General features: G+C 32.8%; 4 protein-coding genes across 5 annotated transcripts; 1 reads left to right on the top strand and 3 right to left on the bottom strand.

The window, feature by feature from the left end:
• The first annotated feature begins 3,400 nt into the window (after positions 1–3,400).
• LOC123308659 (homeobox protein H17-like) lies at positions 3,401–3,887 on the top strand. The gene is made up of 2 exons (XM_044891419.1): positions 3,401–3,609; positions 3,713–3,887. The coding sequence occupies exons 1-2, from the start codon at positions 3,475–3,477 to the stop codon at positions 3,878–3,880; spliced, it is 303 nt and encodes a 100-aa protein (XP_044747354.1). The 5' UTR covers positions 3,401–3,474; the 3' UTR covers positions 3,881–3,887.
• Positions 3,888–4,341: 454 nt separating this feature from the next.
• Positions 4,342–14,272, bottom strand: LOC123308247 (O-acyltransferase like protein-like). 2 transcript variants are annotated; one of them, XM_044890836.1, is made up of 13 exons: positions 14,159–14,272; positions 10,787–11,096; positions 10,139–10,284; positions 9,127–9,344; positions 8,665–8,738; positions 7,711–7,913; positions 7,405–7,577; positions 6,958–7,126; positions 6,711–6,904; positions 6,132–6,279; positions 5,899–6,073; positions 4,982–5,124; positions 4,342–4,660 (listed from the first exon to the last, which is right to left on the bottom strand). In XM_044890836.1, exons 2-13 carry the CDS (start codon positions 10,845–10,847, stop codon positions 4,481–4,483), a joined length of 1,884 nt encoding a protein of 627 aa, XP_044746771.1. In that variant the 5' UTR covers positions 10,848–11,096; positions 14,159–14,272; the 3' UTR covers positions 4,342–4,480. The 2 variants fall into 2 exon arrangements, with proteins under 2 accessions (XP_044746771.1, XP_044746770.1); XM_044890835.1 differs by lacking the exon at positions 14,159–14,272 and having other exon boundaries at positions 10,787–11,131.
• A 3,185-nt stretch (positions 14,273–17,457) lies between these two features.
• LOC123307321 lies at positions 17,458–20,853 on the bottom strand. The gene is made up of 2 exons (XM_044889576.1): positions 20,627–20,853; positions 17,458–18,577 (listed from the first exon to the last, which is right to left on the bottom strand). Exons 1-2 carry the CDS (start codon positions 20,778–20,780, stop codon positions 17,997–17,999), a joined length of 735 nt encoding a protein of 244 aa, XP_044745511.1. The 5' UTR covers positions 20,781–20,853; the 3' UTR covers positions 17,458–17,996.
• A 575-nt stretch (positions 20,854–21,428) lies between these two features.
• LOC123307573 lies at positions 21,429–22,761 on the bottom strand. Its single transcript, XM_044889937.1, has 2 exons — positions 22,560–22,761; positions 21,429–22,109 (listed from the first exon to the last, which is right to left on the bottom strand). The coding sequence occupies exons 1-2, from the start codon at positions 22,702–22,704 to the stop codon at positions 21,538–21,540; spliced, it is 717 nt and encodes a 238-aa protein (XP_044745872.1). The 5' UTR covers positions 22,705–22,761; the 3' UTR covers positions 21,429–21,537.
• Between the last annotated feature and the right edge of the window lie 5,209 nt (positions 22,762–27,970).

Raw genomic sequence — 27,970 nt, 5'->3', positions numbered from 1 at the left:
CGTTTTCGAGCAATTTGATGTTAAAAAATTAAAAAGTATCTGTGAAATTTGACACATTGGATACTTTGGCTGAATACAACTCTGTTTAAAATATCCACAGATGTGTAGTGTCAGAGATTTTGCTAATTATTCTTAAGGTAAATTCCTTTTTCCGGGGGTGGCAAAACAAAATGGCTGTATATTTTATCAGATCCGAATCGGAAAGAGTGATACTTCAAGAATCTACTGTTAAAATATTTGTCAAAGACTCAATCTGTATAATCAATGCCCTCTTATTCATAGTGTATCTATCTATATTCAATCGAATGAAATCATCACTATTAGACATTATGTGAAAACGCAACGTATAAGTGTCCTGATTTGGCTGAATGGATAAATGGTTTTATCGATCTTAAATAATATTTTCTACTTTTCAACATTGCCGCTTTTATACCTAAAACTTATATGAACTTTGGATGAAACACTGTGTATATTTAAACATTTTCGAATGTATCTTAAATTCCCAAGTTGATTTCATTTACTAGGTACTTCATAACATACCTATATCTGATGGTTTTCGAGTTATCCATCCATTTTTCTAGAAAAAATACAGATGAAGACTTGTAAGTTGTAAGAAACTTTTCTCAAGAATGCAATGTTGAATCTCAGATTTGTTTGAAGAAATTGATTACCAAAATAATACTCAATGTTGTTGGAATAAGAATAGAAAAATAGGTAGAGTCATCATTTTCATTTTGAAGATATTTGTGTTATTGTGTTACTTCAAGGCAAATTATCGATTTGTGTCTATGTTCATGTTTTATTTTTCCCTTTTTTATTTTTTCCCATTGTTTGAAATATCTTCTTATGCTTGCTTAACTATATGTTTCAACATGCAATATGTAATTCTAAAATTAAAGCCTGTGCATTTATAAAAAATGCCCCTAAAAAAACTCAAAAATACGAACTGAAACGAAGTTTGTCTGAAATTACATTTATATTTTATAAACAATATTATTAAATTATCCTTTCTGCAGGGGCAGATTGTGCAGAAAATCATACAGAATTGTCATATTACCAATGAAAATATCCTATCAACTAGTTTTTGAGTTTTTTTTTTATTGAAACGACATATATATTCTGAATCAAAAAAAGCTATGGAATTGGAAAATGTGAAGAAAACATAGGGATTTTAGTAAAAAAATAACTTCGACTATGCTGAATTCCACATAAAGAGGATAATATAGGGATGCGGTTTTAGCCAAATGGGATCGATTTTTTCCAAGCATTTACGATTACAGAGCTGCCATTCAATACCATCGAATTTTGCCCATCCTGTACATTCAAAATGTTAAAATAAACATGTCGGCTCCAATATCTATTCAAGTTTTCAAAATTTTCAGAACAATTTTACCTTGAATTTTCCCAAAACGCCTAATAGGCCATCCACACCGTCACAGCCTGTATATGCGAGTAGCCCCTTTAGTATTACCAACCGTGAACATAATCATGTAATGAGATACTACCAAAATACTTCATATTCCGCATTTAATAAATTGGTTTGATACATCTGTTCCCTATTCCCCAATATCAGTTTCACCCAATTATTCATCCCCTTCAGGCTTCACGAATGGCCGGTCTTTTTTCTGGGCGGAGTGTAAGAGCCCCTGTTCAACCAATCTGTTACAACAATAACATGATGCTACCCGATAGTGTTTATGTTGTGGGTAACCGAATTAGATCTTCTGGTTCTTGTTCTTCCGCCTAATTTCACCCAAGATCGGATCTGGCTCTAATCTTCGGACCACGCGAAGGGAGGGGCTATATAAAATTAGGCTAACCCAATTCGGGCAAGGAGAGTTCTTTTCCGGATGCCGAAAAGTCCGAACCATGACCACGAATAGAAGAAATAGCGAAAACGCGGATCGACCAGCTTCGACGAATTCGAATTTTACGAATTTCAGCATAGATCATATTCTGAACAGGGCGGGGGAGAATTGTAAGCCTAGGGGCAAAGTAGAGTTCAACGAAGGTGTTTTCGAGGGTGTGAAGTTGAGTTTTGATCAGTTTTCGTGGTTGCAATGTACGAGGTATTGTCCCCCCAAGATTCCAAGTAAGTTCGTTTTTCATCTTTATTTTTTGCTTGTAATCTGCTTCACCAATCTTCTCTTATTTTCATTTTGTTAGAAAATAGCTGAAGCCCATGATTTCACGCTCTCAAGAAATATGAAATTCAATCGGTTTTATGATTCTTGCTATTGCTATTGGATTGCATCTTTCATCTTTGTAATACAGCTAGTCTCCAACTTATCGATGATGTCATATATTAAATTTGGTACACGCTGTATAACATTTTCTTCCATCAAGAAAGGCGCAATTTAAAACACTAATCAACCTGTCCGAGTATATTTACTTTGATTTACTTTTCCAAGCTAGGGACTTGCAATATTATTGTTCAGGGTGATCTACTACAAATTTTGTGAACTAACGAAAACATTGAGTTGAAAATTCGTAACAATTTGGTCACTATAATCAACTGATTAATCTATATAACTAAAATATGCTCATCTTTTCGTTGATAAAATTGAAAGGCAAAAAGATGTTTCGTTAAAATTTTCGATATGTTGATATTCTTCTTCTATCCCTTACTAGTAGCAAAGAGCTGGTAGTGTTACTAGGGGTTACCAACACTTAAAACCACCTCAACTCATCGCAAAATGCAAATTCGTAGCTGAATCAGAAAACCTGCAAAACCTTGGCGTATTTGTCGAGGTACTCTTGGTCTTATGCTCTGAACTCTAAACCCAACCGTAAAAAAATTACCTAAAATTGAAAACAGCCTTGCACATTCTACGAACAGTAGGATGACCATATTTTCTTGATGATGAGATGAAACAATGCAACATGCAACCCCGTCTGATGAAAATTTCTGTTTCAATTTAGATATTCCTCAGAAAATCAGCTTTAGTTGAGATCTATATAAAAGTGTTTTGTGGTGCTGCCGTTTATTATTATTACCGATCTACATTGCTTGTATTTATTTCTTTCCCTGAAGCAGATTTCTGTCGCCTGGATCTTGGGAAACCGAGACCAATCATCAGAAGATCTCGAAGTCTTTCTGCTGGTAACGCTCACCCTGTAAACTAAACCCATTACAAAGCATTATGAAGGAATATGTGTTAACATATCGAATATCGAAAGTTTTAATGAAATATCTCTTGCCCTTTCAATTTCACCCAAGTGAATGTGAGAGAAGGTCCCATTTTGGCACCCCATATCGCATCTTCAGTGAACATCCTGTATAAAGTCATTGAGTTAATACTCAATTATATAGCGCAGTACTTCTAAAATTTATTTTAATGTGGCTTAAACGTGTCAAGGTAATGACTTGAATAAGGATGAGAATTCATTTCATATTTATTTCGTTTTCAACGATTGAATGAATGTCCTTTGTGCGTAGGAAACCAGAGAAAAGAAGCTCCCCAAAAGCGTCAAATGGGAAGACACCCAAGGATACCTTTCACGAGTCAGCAGCTGAATATTTTGGAAGAAAAATTTCAAAAAACCCCATATCTAACCGGTGATGAAGTAATGGAACTGGCAAAGCGATTAGAACTTGCAGATATAAGGGTGAGTTTTTTCATTCTGCTTCATCCTTATTATGGGTAGATATCTTTCTACAAATACTAATACTCAGATCAGATAAGATCAATCTTATTTTTTTATGTTGTAGGTGAAAATTTGGTTTCAAAACAGGAGAGCCCGTGATAGAAGAGAAAAATTCTCCTCTGGAGCCAATAACTTGAGTCCATCTGAGTCATCTGACTCAGCTAGATCCAGCAACTGTGATGTTCAAAATTTGCCTTCATTCTCAAGTGATTTTAAAATATCCCATTCGTAGAACAGAAAGACGCCAATTAAAAGCTGACTTTACCTACATTCTAATATTGTAAAAATGTTTATTTAAATTTGTAAATAACTGTAAATACTTTGTATATTATTATATCGACGTATGATGAGACTGTTGAGTGTATTAAATTAAATTATTTTAGCAAATTTTTTTTTAATTTTATCGAATAATATTCACCATATTTTGCGCCGAATGTTTACAATCACCTAATTACCCTTTGAAAATTTCATTTTTTTATAATACTTCACTGTCGCTATACTAAAATCAGGAAAATGCTCATAATGTTGAACAAAATAAACCTGGTGTATGATTGAATTTTAAATCATTTCAAGAAAAAATGTTTCGTAATATGTCTATTGAAGATTATCCACGAAAATATACTGGATCATGTTTTCTTTTATATTTCATATCAAGTTTCGCTTTGTATATCTCTGTTGAAAGATAAGACAGTCTTTGTTTAAATAATTTATTAATAAAATTCATATAACTACTTAAAATTAATTGAACTTGAATATGTACATAATGTTTGGTCAGACTGAAGCTACAAAAAAGTAGCCTTTCGATTTGGACTTCGATTATTTCCTCAAATAATCAAGCAGAAATCGTGTTTACAGTTTTCGTTGGTTTTGGCGTTTCTTCTATGCTTTCCTTTTTCGTTTTCACTTGCGGAAGTATCAATTTCTGTAGTTGAATAAAAGGATGTTCCACAGCCATGTACACCAATGCACCAAACGAGAAGGAGAGTGTGTAGTCGATTAATGTGTATTTTGCCTGAAAAATAAGAAGGATGAAGATCACAACTTCTGTTATAATTATATTTTATCAGTAATGCATCAAAAACTAATTAGCTATAAATTTTAAACCATATCTATGGATGAAATTATTCATATTTGCAATTTTTCTTTGAATCTTCAGAAAGGAGAAAGTGAAAATAAATTAAATGTTCTAATATCGGGAAAATATATTTCACCCAATGAATAACTCATTAGTTGGCTCACTAGAGCTGTTGCCGAGTGGGCTTATCATAAAAAAAAATGCTAAAAAAACACAAAAAGAGGAGGGAGATATAAATAAATATATGTATATACTCACTATATAAAACATGGATAAGTCTACAATCTCATCTTGACGCAATATCCTCACGAACACGAATGCGTAATGGGATAAATATACACAATAGCAAAAATTAGCCAGAAATACTAAAGGTTTCAGTTCTAAAATTATTTTTATCAGACCTGAAAAAAAAATTCATTACTCTGGAGTATGTAGCGCATCTGCAGAATTTCATGTAACAGAATAATTTGAGACTGTTACGACAATCATTAAAAAATTACTCTCCCATTGTTATTCAAAGTTCGATTTTTATGAGCTGGATTTATTGATAAATTTATTCATTTGAGTATTTAGTGACAATCATGTAATAGAGTTTTTACTATTTATTTTTAACACTGTTTTATTACTCTATTATATATGTTCATCAATTATCGGCCATATCCATTGAATACATAAGCAAATAGTGAAAAACCACAAAATCAACAATATTATGCAAAGTACATATGTACCAATATACCACGAATAATTTAAAACTATGGTCAATGTTAAGAACAATAATAATTCAGTTATATTCTAGAAATCTTAATGGAGGTGACGTCAAAAAATAATTCTGCGAATACCTCAGGAGATTTAAATGAATTAGAAAAAAGTTTATGAGCTGTTTTCAAACTTGTTTCTTTCGGTAATAGTCAACGGAGGATAACAGTAACGTAACGAATAGGAAAAACTCATTGGAAACAGAAGAAGTGAAGGCAGCTAAAAAATCTATGAGTAAATATGTGAAACTTTCATTTAAGACAGTTTTAAGCGGAATCAAATGAACAGAAAAACATATATTTATTTTTCTTGAAGAATCGGTTTGTCTGAAAAAACATAAAGTTGTAAAAATCCTTCAAAATATGAATACGAAATTTTTCATTTGATTTTCTTCAACTCTTTTGATTATAATCTCTTACCACCAGTCCTGGTAGCCATCCCTAAAATTCCAATGCCAATTCCAATGCCAAAGAGGGGCCTGGCAAGAATTGAAACCAAGATTTCATAGATCCTGGTTTCATATTGATAAGATGCGGCTACCAAAGCCAATATTGGGAAGCCGAAGAAACCCAGGAACCATAATATCTTCTTGTGCTAAAAGTTAATCATCATTGTAAAGTTCGAACAACCATAGTGTTAATATATGACTCACGTTTTCTTCGAACAATTTTTCTTGTTTGTGTTTGAAATATATTGTACCGAATATGACTCCTACCATGTACGTTATCGAATTGCACCAAACTGGGATGTACGACCAAATGAAAGCGTTTGACACCATCATGTCTTCCAGATTGGCAGTCCTATAAAATGAAAAAGTTTATAGCGTAGCCATAGGTAATGTTGAATTATCGTACATGGGTATAAAAAGAAATATATCCCATATATCACTCGCTTAATTTTACTGTTACATTGTTAGATTTTATTTGCTCTTATTACTTCTTGATGGATTTTATATGGCAATTTGAGGAGTAAGTCGCCTTTAGTAATTCTACTACTACTACTACAGATATCACATTTACAAGAATTGAATATCTTTTTTGTCAGCTATTCTTTATACCTCAGGTCTTTTATTATTTTAACTCTTCAGGGCCTTTATCATTTCGAGGTATCCTTTTTAAAATTTGTTATTGGGAATTATCCAATTTGGCAACCGACATTATTGAAGATAATCAACCGAAAATAAATTTTGTGTAACGGCAACAAATATTGCATGGAAAAATTAGAAACTCACCTTGGTATAAGCCTCATGAAGCCTTGAAAATTTGTGTTTGCTATTACACCAACTTGTGTTGCTACAGTTGTAATTATTGTGAGTCCAATCAAGTATTTTCTGGAAATTTTCAGTTTTTGGCCCACGTAAAACAACCCTAGAGTCAGAAGATAGAGTTGGTAATCGGTTGCCAAATACCAAGTGACACCTGAACACTAAAATAGAAGAAACATATCGAAAATGTACTTGGACCTATTGCACCACTCACAATTTTGTCTGATTCATAAAAATTTTGTATAAACAGTAAATTTTTCCACCAGTAGTATCTGCAAATTTCCACTTCTCTCTCTGCAATGTCCTCATTTATGTATGATATGACATCGAATGTGAGATTACTTCTTAGAGCCAATAGTAATACTATAATCACAGGTAATAGTCTGAAAAAAAAACACAATATTTTCATGTTGTTGACGTGAAATAATTGACGAAGGAAAATATGTAGGATGTATAATCCTGTTTATCTTTCACCTAATTGTTAGTGGGTGAAACTCAACAAAATTGAATAAGAAGGATATTGTAGGTATGCAAATTCATGGAAAAACTATTGTTGAATTTTTTGTTTCTCTAACTAGCATTCATCTGTTGAATTCAATAAAATTAGGGATCAAAGTAGTTATATTTGTTTCCTTTTGGATTGGTGTAGGGCGATTATTACCTGAAATATCTGTTTATTCCCAGGATGACTACATCCTTGAATGTGAGATCACCATTTTTCTTTATGATATTGCTCAGCTGAATCGTTAATAACCAGGCTGATATTAAGAAAAATGTTTGTACCAAGAAGGTGAAAATTGTTACCAAGCACCTTGTGATGATGTTGGAGTAAATCTAGAAAAATTAAAATTATTTTGCTTTCATAACATTTTTTTATAACGTCGAAGGACTAAATCGAGAAAAGCCTATATGGACGCTCGGTTAAAAAAATAATCAGCACATGATTCCTCCAACTGTACATACTTACGTTCTCCACATACTCGGGGTTGTTCAAAAATGTGAACATATTCCCATAAAAGGCGTGCATTGAAATTATAAGCATCATGGTCAATGTACGAAGTCCTTGTATGGACTTCAATTTCTGAAAATCCTCGTTCAATATAGGTTTCTTCAGTTCTTTCCATATTGTTACGAAAGAAAAGATCGATAATATTTTCACCAGAAAGTTATCTGGAAATAAAAAAAAACATTAATACGAACAAATAGTTTCATGTACCAAAGAAAAAATTTAAAAGATTTCACTAATTTTTTTAATGAAAGATAAAAATAATAATAAATTCATTTATCTTCTGTTTATTTTAGATAGAAGTTTTCTGACGGGTTTTTTCAGAGATCTCAAAAATCCCATGATTCTTTCATTATGGAATTCGATTATTTTCAAGTGTGCATACATGAATTTTCATGTAATTAAAGCAAAATAACCATGCAATAATATTGAAAATAAACAGAGTATATAGATGAATAGTTACGAAAAAATTTTAGTGATTGCTTGTCAAAAAATACTGTGGGTCTTTCATATAATTTTTTTAGCACCCCTGCTTAGATGCAGTCCCCTAAAGATGTTATCTGTGAAGCAATTTTTAAATCTCTTCTTAAAAACCTAGAACTAAAAGGAATTAAATTGAGCTGACCTTCTATGGCGGCGAGAAGGAAATCAAAAAAATTTGGTGTTTCCTATAATTTCAAGGGGTAGAAAAAGCCAACCCTAAAATTTGTTTCTCGAGAACCTTTTTTCCTCATTCAAATTATATTATTGAAAAAATTTTTTTTTATAGATTGATTCATTTGGAGCAAAAAAGGTCTCTTGTAATTTCTTGCGGAAAGTAACGGTTATTGAGAAGAAAATTTATTTATCATCCGGTTCGTAGAGTGTGTCGTATATTCTGGAATTTATCTATTTTCTACATGTGTTCATTCTTACCCTTCTCATGATCAGCCAGGTATGTATACGTGGTAGCACCAACCATAAACAATCCATATATAACGGCAATCGATCTGAAGATAAGAAAGCAAGGATAATGAAATTAAAAGCTATATAGGCATTTAAATTAGCTGAAATGAGCGGTGACCACAAAAACACTCGAGAAGTTCAGTAAATTATAATTACTAGAGTAACGCGATGTTGGATCTTGGCATTTATTTCTGCAATAGTAGTAATTTTTCAATCAATTGTCACTTTGGAAAATTTTCCTCTAATTGATTGGGATTTTCATTTTATATTGGAGCTTCGTAGGAACCAGTTTTTGTTGATTCGATCTTTTTTTTAACCATAATCAGATTTCTACGACGTTAATGTGGACAGTTTATATCGAAAAAGGTTTTCTACTTATTTGAAGGAGTAGTAACTTATCATAATTTGTGAACTGAGTGAAATAGAACATACCCAAAAAGTAGATCCCAGTAGTCTACATCGTCCAGTATGAGACGCCCTTTTTCGAAGCATCTGAAATTGTTCACAATTCCATGGAGACTTTCGTTTAGGTATCTGGTCGAGTATTCTTCCTGCAATGCCTGATTCAACGTTCTTATCTGATACTTTTTGAAACAACGACCATGAAGGAGTTTCGCTCTATCAAAGTAACGAAAATCTTGTGAAGTTTCCTGAAATAAAAATTTTGAGAAAACATCGAACTTTTGCTAAAAAATGCACGGAAGAATGGGAAAAAATAAATTGAAACACTCATGTGCAATAAGATGAAAAAATATAGAAAGAAAAGAATTAAGAACAATTATTGGAATAAAATAATCGTGAAATGAGCATTTTTCTTCTTTGGAATTCTGAAGGAAGATTTGAAAATAATCGTTGATTGAACGATTGCATAAATATATACAGGGTGCCTCAGAATTAGTTGTCACTATTTCACTACATGCAGTATTCTACGAATGAAAATATTGGCGGGGAATTCAAATTTTTATTTTATTTAATGATTCTAAAGGTGACAGAAAAATAATCGTAGATTCAAATGGGACACATGTTCTGAAAGAGCAATTCTTCTGGTAATAAATCTCAAAATTTGATCGAATTCGGCTACCGTTCGATCTTGACGAATTTTAAACTGAACCCATCTTTTTGGGAATTTTTCGAAAATCAAATTTCGCACGAGCAATAATTTTCATAGTATGCTATGCTCACATTTCTCACAGTTGTAATTTGAGCTTCCAGATGCATACCAAATTACGTAATTTCAACTGTGGTCGAAAATAAAATCAAGCTGAAGGGCTGTATTTCTGTAGGACATTAGCTCCGTCGAAAAAAATTATTCGAAAAAAATACTACATATTTGGTCTTCCCCGAATATTTTTGACCGTAGAAGGAGATTAATTATTGACCACTATTTTTGAAAAAAATTGACAGATAGATTTTCAAATTTAATTTCAAAAATAAAAAAAAATACCTCTACTATTTTCCAAGCTCTAGAGTCGAAGGTGCTGTTGTGTGGAACAAGGGTGACTGATATTTTGCAAAATATACCATTATTTTCGCTACACTTATCTGGGTCGTCCAGTTCATATTTTCTCACCACTATAGGAAAATTTTCCTCTGCAATAAAAAGGACAAGAGAATAATTTACTGCAGTGATAATGCTAAGAAGCTTAACTTGTTCACACAATCAGAATATCATTTCAATCTAATTCAAATGAAATTAAAATTTCTTCAATTTAATCAAGAGAGATTACCTGATGTTCAAATCATCCACAAAATCAATGATGCTAATCCATAAAAATCAATATTTTGATAATAGTTTTGATAATTCGATTATATCCGAGATGCCAAATTTAATAGTCAGAAGAGATGTTTAAACTCATTAAAATTAAAATTAAATGGAAATTTGAATACATGTATTGCAATTTTGCAATGTTTCACCCTAATACCATGAATTATTTGATTTTTATGGACTGAAATACAATTATTATTGTATTATATTTTATTATTAGTCAGTATCATTATCAACCTATCCCAAACACGTAGTTGAGTTCCAAATATTGTCGTGTATCATTGAGAAAATTGCCAATATCCAGCTAATAATCAAAGGAGTATTTACCACATTGCACGAGGGATGAGAGCGTAGACAGGAACAGCACAATTTTCAATTTCACAGCCATTTTCACTGTCCGCACCGGGATTCGAAAGCCTCGTTATTTATATTCACTATAAACTAGTTCAATTACTGCTAGTGTAAACATGAGGGAAATTAAGAGTCGAGCTGGTATAGCCCTCAAGAGTCCAGATGACGATTTTAAAAAAAGTTGCAGTTTATTTCTTTCGCCGGGGACACAAGTTAATGTCGATCTTGATCGATCGATGGGTTCGAGACTTGCGAGAGATTTTTCATTCTTAGCGCAGAACAAAAACTGGAATGTTAAACGATTAAAACTATAATTGAAGTAATTTCATCGTTTATATAGGTACGTAATATAGATGGGGTAAATTAGAACCGAAGGTTTCAATAAAAAACCGTCGTTTAATTGTTGAAGAAAGAACAGATTCTTATTTGAAATTTATATGGGTACAAAGGTACCTACAAGGTAGCAGAATGAGAATAGTGGTCTAGGGAAAAAAATTGAAAATTCAAGCTTTAAAGGAACGCCGAGATTTTAGTCCTATCATTGTAATGAGTTGTTCAAGAGATATATATTCTGTGAAAAATTTTTGAGAACCATTAGAATGCCTTCATTCTGGAAGATAAACTCCCAATAAAAGTTTTTTATAAAAAAAATCCAATTTCAAAAATCTGAAATAATTTCATTTATCCTACATCTCGGTTATTATCAAAAATTACGAAGTGAGGATATTATTAATTGATTTATCAATGTACGTAAGTATACAATGTATATATATATACTTGGAATCAATCAAAGACAGTTTGTTGTAAATATGTTCGGACAAATCGATTAGTGTTTTAGATGGAGTTCTTTTTGGTGTGAGAAAATTTTATACAGAGTGTCCCAAATTTCAGATATGACTTCTATGATTTCTTCAACTAGTTTTATAACTATTCTGGAAAGGTATATTATTTCACTCTGAAATAAATTCCTTCATTTCCGAATTAGTCAATGTTTGTAAAATATCTTTTTAACGACAAGGATTGAAAATTTGATATTTGGTACTAATGTGTAACTTGATTCTACAATAGTTTGATTTATTAAATTTATTTGAAGTTGCAGACTCACACCGTGGTTACATCAATTCATACTCGTCTTCATTATTCATTTTTTTTAGATTTTACCTTTATATACGGTGTTCATATACTTTTCATATGTTCTTTTTATTGAGGCTGTATAGTGTGCAATAATTTTATCTTGATACTGTCCGACAAAATTGATGTAAAATTCATCAAGCATTATTCTGAGGTATTTTTACTACTGATGATGAATGTCAACTAATTATGGAGAGTATTCTATATACATATTTGAAATATCTAATATGTATAATCCCAAGTTCTGTGGGGTATAATTCATTGATTCCCAAAAATTAATTAAAAGTTTGCGATAAATGCTTTTTTACCAAAAAATAAAGAAATAATTCGATGGAATTTGCTATGAAACTTTTATGATATACCATCGAAACTAAAGACGAATAATTCTCTTGCATTAGCTGACTAAGGTATCATGGTTCTTTTCAATATATTGTAATAAAAAGCATTTTACCTACACTTTTAAGTTCTTACAAGTATGAGAAGCTTCATTAAATTGTTTTATCATGTTTTAACCTTTGCTCTGAAATCTCATTTTCATTTCATAAAAACCTTAAAATGGGACAAAATTATTGGCCAATTGAGTACCTAATTGACACTGCTTTCACACAAAAATTCCCCGATTTTGAATAAAAATACATACCAGCAAGCACTTTGCTAATTTTTAAGAAGAAAGTTGAGAACACCCAAAAGTTTTTCATTTCAATTCACAAAAATTTACTGGATGTTCACTCCAGAAAATGAACAAGTAGAATGAAGAATCGGATTAAGCTACCGTATAAAAGTTATTTCGAATGAGAAATAATCCCGTTTATTCCTAACCAACCTTTAAGAGTTTTTGCGTTGAGTCAAATTAATAATTCACAAGTTTTTTTTTGAGTTCATCTGATCATAGTATAAATAATGTAATTTGCGAGATTTACGAGAATGATGCCTTCTAATTACACGCAGTCAGATTTAATACAATTTATTGTGCAACATAAAAATAATAATAAAGTATTTCTGTTAGGATAATTTCCGTCATATAAAGAACAAGTCCTCATTCTCATTCGGCTAATTATGGACATAGTTCATTGAAGTTACTCGGTACATACGCTGAAAATAATCCGGAAGTATTAGTTCCTCCCACAAAAAATTAGTGAAATCAAATCTATATAACATCGATCAATATACCTATAAATGTGTAGTTGCAAAAAAATTTAAGTGGTAAAATTGTGGCTAGTGGACTTTGATTATGAGAGAAGTTAATTGAACCCAGTTGAATTTTTTCGTTGTTTCGGACATTTATTGTTTGATATTCACTTTCGAAACAATGGGGTTAACGTAAATTTAAAGGGTGATTTCTTGTCAAGAAATACTGTGGATCTTTCATATAACATTTTATTTTGAGCAACCCCTGTTTGGATATACCCCCTAAGAGTTAAAAAGCAATTTTTTTCTTAGAAACTAGAAAACGCACAGAAATAATATCAATCATTTTGTGGGAGCAAAAGGGATTCGAAAAAAAATTACTATATAGGTAAATTTAAGATATTTCCAGCCTGTATACGACTTACTCTACGACCCTGTTGATGAATTGTTACAAGAGATGTTTTTTGTTAAATTTGACCTTTTCTACCCCTTGCAATTATAGAGGAACATCATAGAATTTTTTTATTACCTTCTCGCTCCTAAAGAATGGTTTGTAAGAAAAAAATATGAAAGATCCACACTATTTTTTGACAAGGAATCACCACTTAAATATTTTGAAAACTTTTAAGAGAATTTCATAAACACTTAAAACATTGCTCGCAACTAGATGAAACTTCACTAAAAGCATCTTATTCTTATTTCGTTTAAAATTAGTGTTTATTCTTTAATATTTCAATGGAGATCACTTGGGTTGATTCTTTAGCCCCTTGTTGCTTCAAACAGTGATCTAATAATCCTCAGAAACAACCATTATATTATCTGTAGTAATCTGCCAAAACATTAATTTAAATTTGTTCACAGTTGAGCTAATGAATGAAAAAAAAATTCCCTTATATTCAAAGGGCTGCAACTTCGAATTGAATGGGTTTTGACCAATTTAAGATATGACATTTTCTACTTTTAATTTCTTTCGCATTCATTCAGAAACATTCGTATTTCAAATATTTCGGTTATAATATATGCTTCGAAATTTTTTTTAGAGGCGATGAAATTGCCTCTATGATACTGGCCTAAGGAATCAATCAATACCTGAATTGATTGGTTATTCTAAAAGACACATCTCTATAAAAAATCAAAACCAACACGAAAATCACGGACCCATCGCAAAACGAAAATTCGACCGCATAATCGTGATCACATAACTTCCTCACTACCGGTCTCGACAGCAGCCACTTACTGTCTCAACCAGAGGCTCTATGGTTATACCCGATTCTTATTTACAAACATAACACTTGCAGATACAAGAATCCACTGCTATAACAGACTCACTTTCTATTCAACTTCTCGGAAGTGTCGGAATTCATATTCGTTACTCAGGAATCAGGAAGATCACATTCACTTTTCTTCGGTATCTGCTATCAGTATACGATGTGGTCTTACGAAACTGAATCAATTTATGGGGATTTTATTGTATCACGTTTTCAGAAGACCTAGTCGGCCGCATTTCTCGAGAATTTTTCCATTTGAGGCTCTGTCTGACACGGATACGTAAATATGGGGTATTCCTGCTCCACTTTCATTGTCAACCTGAGTCCAATAACCCCTAACCCAGAGATAAGAAGACCTGGATTAGGAGCAGAACCTATCTGACCCAGGAGTTGCTGCTTTTTGAAGCTTGAAAAATATAATAAACGAATAGAAAACAGGAAAGAAAACAAATGGATACTTGATAGAATGATTTTCAGAATAAGGACCAAATAGGCAAATGAAAGGTTCTAAGAACATGTGGAATTCAAGGAGTCTAATTATTTCCAACCAATATTTGATTAGATTCTTCAGTTTATTGTGCTCTAATCACAAAAAACAATTAGGTCAGGGAACGATTCAAAGGTTTATTATTCAACGCAGTGATACGTTCTTGATCGTCTGCGAAAAAAGCAGAAACATTAGCATCAGTGTTTGAAAACATCTTCCCACCAATTAGATTTCAATTAGAGCCATTACATCAAAGTTATGTTAGTTTTGAGTGACACGTTTCAATAAATCAAAGGAGAGTAAAGTAAAACGAGATGAATTCACTTCAATCACAGTGTTTGAAAATGATGAATATAATCAAAAAGTATAGTGGTCTAATTTTTCTATGGATTTCAAACTTAATTGTAGAGATAATGTATGACAACAGGTGTAGGAAGCTTTTCGTAATTGTTGTATACAGATAGGAAATGGAGCATTCTGTAGTTGAGACGTTGAGGGTGAAAATGGTGACATTGTTTACGTTTGAATTTCAGGAGTAGTTGCAGAATGGCGGAGGTTCGAAAATGAAGCGTTTTCTATAAATGGCCAACTGGGTATATATTTTTGTTTCGGAAAAATCAGGATGTGAATGCGTTGATGCTAATAAACTAATTTGATTTCTCACATATTTTCAGTTAAAGAGAGGGGAGGTTCTTTATTCATAGACTCCCTTTCCAAATAATATTACATATAGATGTATGTGTATTATTTGGAATTATACCAGAACTACCAACTAAATTCAGCATAAAAGATCATCATTTCATGCTAACGCTTCCAAATGCTTGTTTTCATGAAAGAGCACTTCTATGACTTCAAATAATACAGAAAACAGGTTCATGTCTCTGGGAGCTAATTGACTCTTTTTCACCGAAACGTACCTTATTTGCTAACGCAAAAATTTTGATATGACTGATGAGACATAAATCAGGCGGAAATTCCAATTGCGACTCCTGCTATAAACTGGAGAAATTTTTCAACAAGACGTTTATGAAATGTGTTGTTCATTTCGCGAATAGATTGGGAATTTGCCAATATATTATATACGGTAATTCCGTGTGAGTGTGGTTTTACTGCTTATGTAAATATCATGCAGTAAATGATGAAGAAGCTATCCATCTGTGAATTATAGGCATATACAGAGTGATTCAGCAGGAAGTTTCTCAACTTTTCATTGGATTACCAGTTATCAAATTCCACCTTGTATAGGAATGCCGTTTTGTTGCCCATTTCGTTCTTCTTTTGAACAGTTGTTACTATACAGGCTTAAGATGAAGTAACTGAGTAGGTACTTAAGTAGATATCTTCAAAACGGACGCTTTTCATAGAACTGTGCATGCAAGTACGATGAGGCATAAGAGTTACTTGTCACTAAGTCAGTATTGAATTCTGAATATACAGGTTGAGCGTACTTCCACTAAAACTTTGAGAACAGTAGCTACAAAAAATATCGAATCAGATGCGTTATGCGTTGGTGTATTTGCTTGCAAAGTTTCGTAAATATTGTGCTTCATCTCTTAGTTGTATATAAATATCAACAGGGTTCATCAAGTTCGAATTTTGCAATGTCACAATGATCTTTTTTACACGTTAATTCTGCTAATGATAGAATGAATTCTAATTGGTTTTTTTTCTCGAATATCTGAGGCACGCAGGAATTATTTATTTCCGGTTGCTGGCCACTGAGCTGTTACATAATTCTTCTGTTAGGAACATAAACATTGGACAACGTAAATAATCATATAAATCTTACTCATGAATAATTCAACAGGTCCTATTTATCACTGATATGACCGTTTAAATTCAAGAATCCTAGATTTTGTCTGTTTTGTAGGCGAGTACTTTCTCTGGAAAGTTAGTGGAACGTTCGTAGGTATATGGATCGACCCATTATGTAAGAGTAATTGGATCTGCATAAATTCATTCAGGTGTGATTTTTGTTCATGAGGACAGTTCGTTATTAGCGCTAATTGAGTGGTTGTAATGCAACGTTACTGCTATTTTCCTGGAGATTCTTTTCTACTTGGTGTTAAAAATAACGATAATGAAATTATTCATTAGCGTAGTTGGAAATTTCTCGCAGGTAGTTTGCAAGGTAACACATATAGATATTATATCTCCTTTGACTGCCAATGAAACAAACGATGTTCATTCAATAATTAAAAATAAACTACCTTATTCATGAAATAGTATTGAACAAAAATACTTATTATCCCCATTAATAATTCCCGAAAGTAGTAGTCATAGAGTAGTAGTAGTAGTGACTACGCTACTGACTATATGTATATAGATCTAAGTGAACGCCAGATTGTACTAATAACTAGTTTGTTACATAGTAGTTTCAATTAAAAATAAGATGCAACTTCAGAATTGATTATTATTAGAAATTAATGTTGTTTGTTGTTTCCCAGTTATATAAATAAGGTGAAAATATTTCAAAATAAGGAGACTTTTTATTTGTGATGAATCCATCTTAGAAAACACCCTAATGAGTGGGAGGTAAAAAAACACTTTCAGATTTGGGAGAGGTATACAGTTTGCAAGTTGTACCAATCTGATTGATATGTCAACCGATACAAGAAAAAAAAACACCGATCGTTTGCGAAAATAATATATTTCTGGTATCTACATCACAGAAGGCCATTCTAAGAAAAAAACTTAGTCCCCAAGCAATTTTCTTGCTTAGAAAAAGAGAAACACAGAAACAGATAATCCAACATTTCTTTCACAAAAAAAAACAGACAGAATGAGTGAAAAATAACGCAAAAAATTTACGCACCAAATTAATATCTTTTGGTATCAACTATTCTGTAGAAAAATGCTCTGTCAGTTTTTATTTGAAATTACACAACTTTCCATGCATACGTGAGAAGTTTGTCATGCGGAAATGTATAATCCTTTTATTAACGTACCAAATTCAAAATAAAAATTGAGCTATTCGAGCATTTTTCTACAAAATAGTAAATTCCGAAGATATGAATTTTGTGCGTTACTTTTTACTCCATTTTATGTATTCACTCTAGAAATAACATTCCTATTAATAAAAATTTTAAAAAGTTTCAACAATAGAGTATCGAAACGTTCAACATGATTTTGACAAAAAAATTTTCATGTTTATCCTACAGTATGTTCCGAATTACATGGGTGAGTAATTCGAGTTTTCTAATATATTCTGATTGTGGCCATCCAATATTTGCTCTACTGTCTCTAAAACGCACTTCTTAAAAAACCTCGTCTGCTGTCCATTCATCAAGTACAAATCCGGTAACAGGCTCATAAGAAACGATTTTTTCGCCTCTTCTTCCTGTTTCTTCCTGCTACTGATCAACTCCATCTCCGTTTCTTGCATTTCACAATGCTCCTCGGACATATTTCTATTTTTATTTTGTACCACTGTCTCATTATTGTATGTGTGGTCAATTAAAGATGAATTATTCTGTATTTCGAAACTAATGGTGGGACTGGAGCACTTCGTTGATGTTTCTGCTGTTTGAATTTGAGGTTCTGCTAAGAGCGGATCTTCATCTGTTGTGTTTTGTACGATATCGCTGACTGGTCGAGAAACGTATGTTTGGGGATCATTCACCTTCATGAAGGGTATAACAAATCTTAGGTAATCGTATAAGTAATACTTCCTTCTCCTTTTGATGACTCCTTTCCTGAGATGGCGTTTCAAAACGATTTTCATGTTTTTCCATTTCTCTTTGCACTTGTAGGCTGAAAAAGAATGGTTATTTCAATCAGGAATAATTCCATTATGAGTGGGTGGAATACAGTATTTGAGAAATTTCAAGTGGCAAACGACAAAAAACCAATACATAGTAGGTACATAAGGGATATAATTCTCTGTCACTAAATAGTTTTTATTGTAATTTTAAATCATTTGGATTTTCCATTGATTATATTTTTGTGATGAAACACTGTGGGTGTACCAAATCGAGGAGAGAAAGTGAGCATAATTCCGGGTTATTTCGAATCTGCAGGTCCGTACTAAGAAATCTTATCTTTTTGTTTAACGATTATTGGTACCACAGTTCTTCAGTGAAAAATTGGGGAAAATTTGTTAGCGAAATCCGCACTTTCACGTTAATTTTTTCATTCTTCTATTCCTTAATGAAGTTACTAATCAAAGGTGATGCATGAATATGAATAGCTTATTACAATGTTTGTTATTATTCTTTACAAACATCATATATAGGTAAGTAGCAATTGAACTCTGATCAATCAGTAGAAAGCATAAATTAGAGATAGTAAATAAAACAAAATTATCCACCTTCGACATTCCAGTGACGGACTGAGCAATAAATTAATTTCGTTAAGACTGTGATATACCAGTTTTACCACCCTGTATTTTTTTCGTTTGATAAGAATAAAATGAAACTAAAACCTTGACGAGCTTGACAACTTATAGATAGCCCATTCATATCGATATATAGTTATGAATGGTTTATTTCAAATTTCAATAGAGCAGATCAGAATCGAACTCGAATGAATATAGAATAGCGCATCCACCATAATATAATGGTATACCGAATTGAAGCCAAAAGAGCTAGATTCTTCCACAACTTACAGAGAGAATCTGTAATCTGTGGATTCTTCTAGATATTTCAAGAACAAGATTCTGACGTATAAGTCGGGATTTAATCATAAACATACATTATATATTGATATGGGATCTATTAGAAGAATTTCACAGCTGAATATGAATCCATTGGAAAATGGAAAAATGACATTTTCAAAAATAATTTCACGTCCTTTGTGACGTCATCGTGAGAATAATTCACCTCATATAACAATCATAAAAAATTGAGCTCATAGTTGAAATCTGAGAGAAAAATCCAAAAGTTGCTGACACCATTACGGTTATAACTGAATAAAATAAATAAATTATATGAAAAATAAATTATTATTTTCAAAGTTTTCACCCGAAGAAAGTATGAACCATGAGAAATGGTAGGTAATCAAAAAATAACATTGTTTTTACTTCAATTACTTCGTAGAAAAATTTCATAAAATACTCTAAAAACCGAAGATAAAATTCGAATCAGGACCGGAATGAACCTTTCTTATGTTGTACTTGCAAGAAAACTAATGATAACAATTACAAATACTAATCTGATCGCAGATTCGCAATCTGCGAAAAAATTGTATGAAAACTAGCCCAAAAAGGACAAAAAGGTCTCAATTTTTCGTAAAATATGTATATCTGCTTATTGAAAAATTTGAATTCATGAAAATACAACACAACGTACCATAATAATCTTTTGTACAATAATGGAAACAAAAATTCGTCAAAAGCTTTTACATTAGTAATATTAATAACAAAATGAAGTCCTAGTGAACACGAAGATACATATATAGGGACTAGTCACTGACTTTCGAATTATTTGGGGTGTACGCAAAAGTCTCAATAGTCAATTGATTATTTATCATGGAATAACTGAAATGGTGGCAGAGTCACCAGAAAATTTTACATGAAAAAATGTAAATGTCCACAACCGAAACGGTTGACAGTATTGGCACTAACGATAACCCGAATAGTTTCGGTTTGATCACCGGACACCCTGTATAAGGGATTGAAAATGAAATAATTCCGCGAACCTTCTACGATTTCGAAAAAAATTAACAACTCTTCGATGAACGACTAATTCAAGACCAAACAACATCGCTGACGAATCTGAAATCAATAAACTGGTTGTAGTCGAGTGTCTAGTCGGTGAAAGGTATTTGTTTGGTACGCCAGCGTCCATGATACGACTCACTTACCGTTCATGCCCGTCTCCTGTGCAACCTCTTCCCATGCTTGATCGGTAACGTACTTTTCCGAAAATTGCCCCAAAGTGTAGTCGTATAGACAAGGCCGTGCTTTAACAGCTCTGATCAATCTAACACAGGTCTGCTTATCTTCCATTGAAGACATTAGGCGTAAAAAATACCGAACTAAAAATGAGTATACTAGTCACTGGAACCGTAGCTTGGGAGTGAACTAGTCCAGTTCGAGTTTGCGTTTGCGCCTATTGTAGATCGTAGTGTAGTAAACAAACTGTCAGGTTTTTTCCATGAGCGTAGATAGCAGGTTGGCATCAGGGAAATTTATGAAAATAGTACTTCTAATAACGAGTATAATCATTCTGACCAAATTTCTTCGATGTCCGAATTAGAAGGCTGTAAGTAATCATTCATGAATAATTAGTGGTCAAATTCAAGTCTGAGTAAAACCTTCAACTTCCGAAAGAAAAAAGCTAGAGAAGTCGATAAAATTCCCAGATTTTTCACCAAAAGAGTTACATGTACCACTTTAAGCTCTACGATGATTTTTTTGGGAGATACGCGTGTCGAAATTTGAACTGTCGAAAAAGATGGGGTCCTTTAAAAATTCGTCAAGGCCAAACGTTTGAATTGAGATCTATGAAATTTTCAGAGGATATCCTTGAATAGCTTACCTAACTAGAGAAAAATCGAGAGTTCTCTGCGAAGATTAGTTTTCACGTAACGAAGTCGCAAACTTGGAGAATGCAGGTGCGTCTGTTCTTAGATGAAAATTTTTTTTAAGATCTATAACTGAAGGAAAAAAATTACTTTTCTATTATTTTTGTATTATACATAGTATTCGTCAATATATTAACAGCAGTTCTTCTGGTTTTTGTTCGAAAAATAACTGCCCGATGAAGAATCATCTATCCTGGTCCATGGCTTCTGAATATTCCATCTACTATTTCCAAGACGCGTTTTTTGAACCGGCGTGTCTGTTGGCGATCCATGAGATTGACATCAGGTAACAAACTCAGAAGGAAAGCCTTCTTCGAATCTTCCTCCAGCTTTCTTCTCTCCTCCGATATCTCTTCATCCGCAGATAAATTTTCATTCCTTTTTCTCTTATTTGTTGATTGTCCAACGCGTGGAGACTGCGTTGAAAAAGCTTCAGTTTGATAATAAGTTTGGAAGAGGTCGTTATGCTTCACATCTATATCGAGAGTATCTGAATGGATTAGTTCCGTTTTGTATACTATATGATTAGGTGGTTCCGCATCATTCAAGCTATCCTTTGGAGGTGAAGAGGTATACACGATTTGGATATCATTGCAGATGTTAGGTTTGTCCTGAACGACTACAGGTCTTTTTATGAAGGGCAGAAGGAACTTCAAATCTTCGTAATAGTGATAGCTTATGTTCGAGTTGAAGTTGGTTTTCTTCAGGTGACGCGTGAAAACGGTCTTCATATTCCTCCATTTGTCCTTGCAGAGTCCAACTGAAAATATAAGCAAGGATAAGTTTGCGTCTTTAGGCATTGGATCGAGGACAAAATACAATTATTATTGGAACAAAAATTTTATATCAATCATCCATCATCAACAGATGGTTTCTTGAAAAATCAATTATGTGACAGAAAGATGTTTGGGAGTTTTGGGACATCCCGTATTAGCCTTTATCATTCTATATATTTTAGATGATTCTGGTGCAAGAATTCCAAATCGTTTTTGAGTTACATCGTATTCTTTAACGCTTGAATCCCAAATAATAAATAAAATCAGTGAAATCAAAGATTAGATTTAATTTTTGATGAAGTGAAATCAATATTGTCCTTAGGAATACAAACGCTAAGCAGCGCCATCTATGGCTATTGGTAGAAAATCTCTTGTTCAACGCCGGAACAGAACACTACAGAGACCAGTCAGAATTGTTAAAAATGGAGACTCACCTTCTCCCCCTATTTCCTCGGCGACTTCTTCCCAAACTTTATCGGTTATATTCTTAAGCCCGTAATCTTCCTCATTATAATCGTATAAAACAGGTCTCGATTTCACTGCTCGTATCAATTTCAAACAAAATTCTCTATCGGTCATGGTGATACTAATACGGAACGTACGATTGCATCTGCGACAGTTGCAAACTGGTTGTTGGTTAGTCGATGCGATTGAAAAGCAAATATGCGACGTTGTCGGCGTAGAAGCAACGATCAATAAAAAAATGATAATATGATAATAACTTAATTGTTCTTCGGCCATTTCTTTGGTGAATGGCAGCGTAAATAATTGATATAGGTATATACGAAAAAATTGTAATTTTCTAATGTGTTCATCCATTTTTCAATTAGTGTCTTCAAAATGAGTTGATATTTGCGGTTTTTTTTTAGTTTAATTTTTTATGTCGTCAATATCACACTTATAATATTATTTAACATTTTTGAATACATTCTTGAAGTTGATCAGAGAGCCATCCATAGCTTACTAGAGTTCTTCGAACTTCTAGTAGGCTATGAGCCATCATTCATTCTCACGCATTTGTTCAGGCAACCGATGATTCACGTAGTTGTTTGACGTGTAGTCTACATTTACCTCACGAGGGGCACTGTGGCATCCAAACTACATTTTTAAATGATATATTTCCGTTACAATACAGTCAAAACAGTGAAAAACTACCTGTGGTGAATCAATTAGGCAATTACGACGTTGAAAATTAGTCACTTGGGTATAATTTGTTTATTTCCACTTTCAAATGCTCCCTACATCAAAAAGTTGAAGGATCAAAATATTCAGTTGGATCACTGAATTGTCAACGGTCATTGTACTAGTTAGTGACTAACTAGTATGAATAATAACAACTATAATTTCATGTAATGCTTGGCCAAATACCTTAAAACGCGTTTATGATTAAAATGTTGCTCAATAATGGCCTCATATAATTAATATTTCCAATCAGAATCCAAACCATAATCATTTTTGAAAGTCATTTTCGAAAACTTCGAAGGGTGACTTTGAAATCACAAAACATGAGGTCTAGGAAGGCAAAAGACTGAAGTTGTGAGTTATGACCAGTTATGAGCAGGGGTGGCTTGTGGAAAATGAGAGGAGAATATTTAAGGGAGATTTTCCTGATATAAAAAAAATATAACTGTACAGAAGTCTACAGAAGCGAAAATGAACCCAAACTCGCAAAGCGTAATCAAACAAACAGTAGGTACCCGAATCAGGTGCATTAGATTTAATAGATACTAACATTTACATACCTATAATATATAATACCATGGTGATAATGAATTATTATCAATTCATATTACATCATGATTTTCAATGTTTATCTCTTCGTAGGACGAAATATTTAGTCGATCATTCATTCCGTTTATCTAACACGAAAAATAAGATATCAAATTGTTATGACTTTTTCGATGGAACATAAATGGAATGCATTGACTTCTAGACGTATTAAACCCTTATCTAAACTTATTTTCACAGGATCCTCAACTTAGCGATTCTCATGTGTGATAGAAGAATATTGTTCATCAATAAAACAAACAGGACACGAATTGTTATGGCTATTATAGATTTAAATCCTTCCTTTCAGAAGAGACTCGATGAAAAAATTCGTAGTGACGATCTTTACATTCGAAATGAATGAAAGTATTGTTTGGGAATGGGAAGATTTGACAACAGAAGTCTTCACACATTTTGTTTCATGATTCGTGTTCGAAAATGTACAGGGTGGGCAAATTTCGATGTTTTAGCACTACAACTTTTAAACCAGTTGAGATAGACAAAATCTGTTACCCCGTTCTCTTTTTCTGAGAAACTAACAAGAGTAGTAGTAATTTTTGGCCACCTTCTTTTGTTTTCGAGTTATAAGCGAAAATTGAAAAAGTGGCGATTTCGAAATACATTTATATCTCCGCTAATACTGATGATAGAGCTCTGAAATTGAAACATTATACAGGCACTTTTTTACGTAGAATCCAGTGGCGTGCTCGCCTTTTTAGCAGGATTTTTAATTACGAAGCTATTACCCAAAGTTATGTTTTTTTAAATGGGAATACTAGATTTCTGTGCCATTTTTTTAAAGCTTAATTTTTACTGATTCCAAAAATATATAACATCATATGGTTTGTATCAATATAAATAATAGAAAACGGTCGAAAACCTTTTTTCTCAATATTTCTATGGTTTAAACTTTTGACGAGCACAGAAAAATAGAGCTTCCTATAACAAGAGCAGTCTCCTTCCGGCAATGTCATTTTTTCTATGCTTTTTACCAATTTTCACAAAATTTGAATCTTGAAGAAATTAAGTAAGAAGCATAGAAACGAAAGGACTAATAGAAGGAGACTGTGGTAATCATCAGATTCTACATTTTTGTATTCTCATCAAAAGTAGAAACCATAGAAATATTGAGAAAAAAGGTTTTTGACCATTTTCTTTTATTTATTTTGATACAAACAATATGATGTTATATATTTTTGAAATCAGTAAAAATTAAGCGTTCAAAAAATTGCACAGAAAACTAGTGTTCCCATTTAAAAAAACATAACTTTGGGTCATAGCTTCGTAATTAAAGATCCTGCTAAAAATGCAAGCACGCCACTGGATTCTACTTAAACAAGTGCCTGTATAATGTTTTAATTTCAGAGCTCTATCATTAGTATTAGCGGAGATATAAATTTATTTCGAAATCGCCATTTTTCCAATTTTCGCTTATAACTCGAAAACAAAAGAAGGTGGCCAAAAATGACTCCTACTCTTGTTAGTTTCTCAGAAAAAGAGAACGAGAAGTGGGTATCAGATTTTGTCTATCTCCTCTGGTTTAAAAGTTGTAGTGCTAAAACAACGAAATTTGCCCACCCTGTACATACCAAATTATACGGGGTGTATCTGAATAACACCGAAATAATGTAAGGGGAGATTCCGTATTAAAAATTAAGGTGGGTATTTGGTATAAACACCCTTCTAAAGATCAACAAAAAAAATTGTTGGGTCTCTTCAGTCACAGGAGGGCACGCACAGTCGTAAGTAGCCCTAGGAAGTTAGGGTTTGATAGCAACGATTTTTTTTTTCAATCTTTTTGTAGGTTTATTGTAGTTCCATATTGTTTTATTTGTAAAAGTCTTAGCATAGTAGTAGAATTATTCTTTGGTTTTCTGTTGTTCAATAAAATGCTATTTAACATGAGCTTGCAATACATTTATGTTTTTCTCGTAAATTCTTGATTCGTCAAAAAAACTTGTTGAAATCGAAAAGTGATTATACGAATTGGGATTTCCAGCCACGTTTTTTGAAAAGGAAGATTTCATCCAAAACAAAGTTGTGAGGAGAACTATCTTAGAGGTTTATTATTTCAACCCTTTCTGAGCATTATTCAGGGTTGAAAAAATTACAACCTGTGTACGTCAATCACACTGTATTTGACAAAAATTTTTCATGGCGATCCAGAATCCCTGGAAGTCGTCCATTTTCCTTCTTGAGGTTCTTGAACTTCTCCTCTAAAGAGGGGGCAATTCAGCCAAGACTTACGCTCACATAAAAATAACACCTCAAAAATTCCCTAGTCTATTCAAAACCTAGATTTTCTACTTGTAGATAACTTCAAGAAATAACTAATGGAACCATGTAGCAGGGTCGCCTAGAATTATTTGAATTCATTGAGCAAAATTAAAAAGTGAACCATCGAAATGATACTACATATTATATTTTACGGACTATCCAAATATACTGTCGGAAAAAATGAACACTAAATAAAAAGGTAGGATCTAACCAAATAATGTGGATGTCTTTCAATGACGGTGCCACTATCAATTGTGGATTAATTCCTTACGATAAATTTTATATTTCGTCATTTAATCACTACGTAAACGAGGCGTGAAATTCATGTCAGTAATATGTTGTAAATCAAGCCTGGGAAGAAGGGGTTAACGTCCCAACTGCAACCGAACAGTACTTAAGTAATTTGAGAGGTTCTTATCTATAGCGCCTTCATTATTATTTATCAACCGACTGTGATTCGGCCACTTGTAGATTTTTTCAACATTTCTCAGAAGGCTGGACGTGCCTTTACATCGAATTTTCGAGGAAACGGAGCTTCTGGGTTAGGCTAGCAGTCCAGATAATTCTGAAAAAAAATTATTTGGTTATCTGAACAGATGAGCGAGGTAACTCATTCGTTTCCAATAACGTGATCCTTGTTTTCTGCAGTGAAGGTATCTGGATATTTAAATTTTTTTCGCGAAAATTTCAGATACATACAGTTACAAAAAAATGCGAACGTTTTTAGGTGGTGATTCTCTGTCTAATTTCGAAATATGAAATACCTCAATAGGGAAAACTCCTTCTGACGAAAATGATTAATTTTTTATGAAATATCTTTGTAACGTCACATTTTGAAATAACCATTTCAACCGTTTCCCAAAAAAAATTATTTTAAGCACTTAAAAATTAAAAATAAAAGTGGGTATTTAAAATAAAGCGTTTCATTTAAATTGCATGAGTTGGCAACATCGACTGAAATATGCCTTGATAATAAAGGACAACAAATACATTATCTTGATGAGATAGACAAAGATGGCTGTCTATAAAGTCTGCGACGAACGAGAAAGGTCGTAAAATTTTATGGGATTTTTATGGCCGGTTGCAGTTGAGGCTCGCAAGTGAGTACGCGCCTGTGAATCAACAGCTGTTATTTTATAAATAAGCTGATCGGACATTGTTCTGTTTATTTTATAGTAGGCGCTGTTGCCAAATCGTAAACTTGAAACCAAGCGATTTAAATTTTGAAGAATGATTTTGAATAGTTTCCTCGGTGCATTTGAAAAAATCATCAATGAAACTCATAATTATTCAGTTTAAACTTGCATATGCAGTAATAACCCAAATTGAGGAGACTTCCCCATTGTCATAATAATTTATCTGTTTGTTTTTGACGTAGGGCACTTTTTCTGAAAAAAAAGTTGATGTTTTCAACTAGAGATCATATCCTGAAAACCGTTCGAGATAAACGTATGGTTTTTTATAGTGAATTCGCGAAGAGTTTTGCAGTTTTTCGAATCAGTCTACTGTTGGCGATTTTTAGAAAATAATTTCTAAGAAATGACAATAAATACCTACATTTTTTCAAATGGCATGCTTTGAACTTTTTTGTATGTTGAATATCCTGACCTTCTGGATAATCTTCTTGATATGGAAACATTTAAGACCTGAAATTGATAGTTTCTAAAGTTCATTTGAGGCCTAAAATGTTTGGTTGGGAAAGAACTAGAGACCCATTTTCCTTACTTTAAACGAGTCCACATAGGTATAAGTATACATTTGTTTCCATCCAAAAAAGTTGGATGGGGTAGCGGATAAAGGG

Source organism: Coccinella septempunctata, chromosome 2, assembly GCF_907165205.1.
Source record: "Coccinella septempunctata chromosome 2, icCocSept1.1, whole genome shotgun sequence".
Taxonomy (NCBI): domain Eukaryota; kingdom Metazoa; phylum Arthropoda; class Insecta; order Coleoptera; family Coccinellidae; genus Coccinella; species Coccinella septempunctata.
This window is presented reverse-complemented; position numbering and strand designations above follow the sequence as displayed.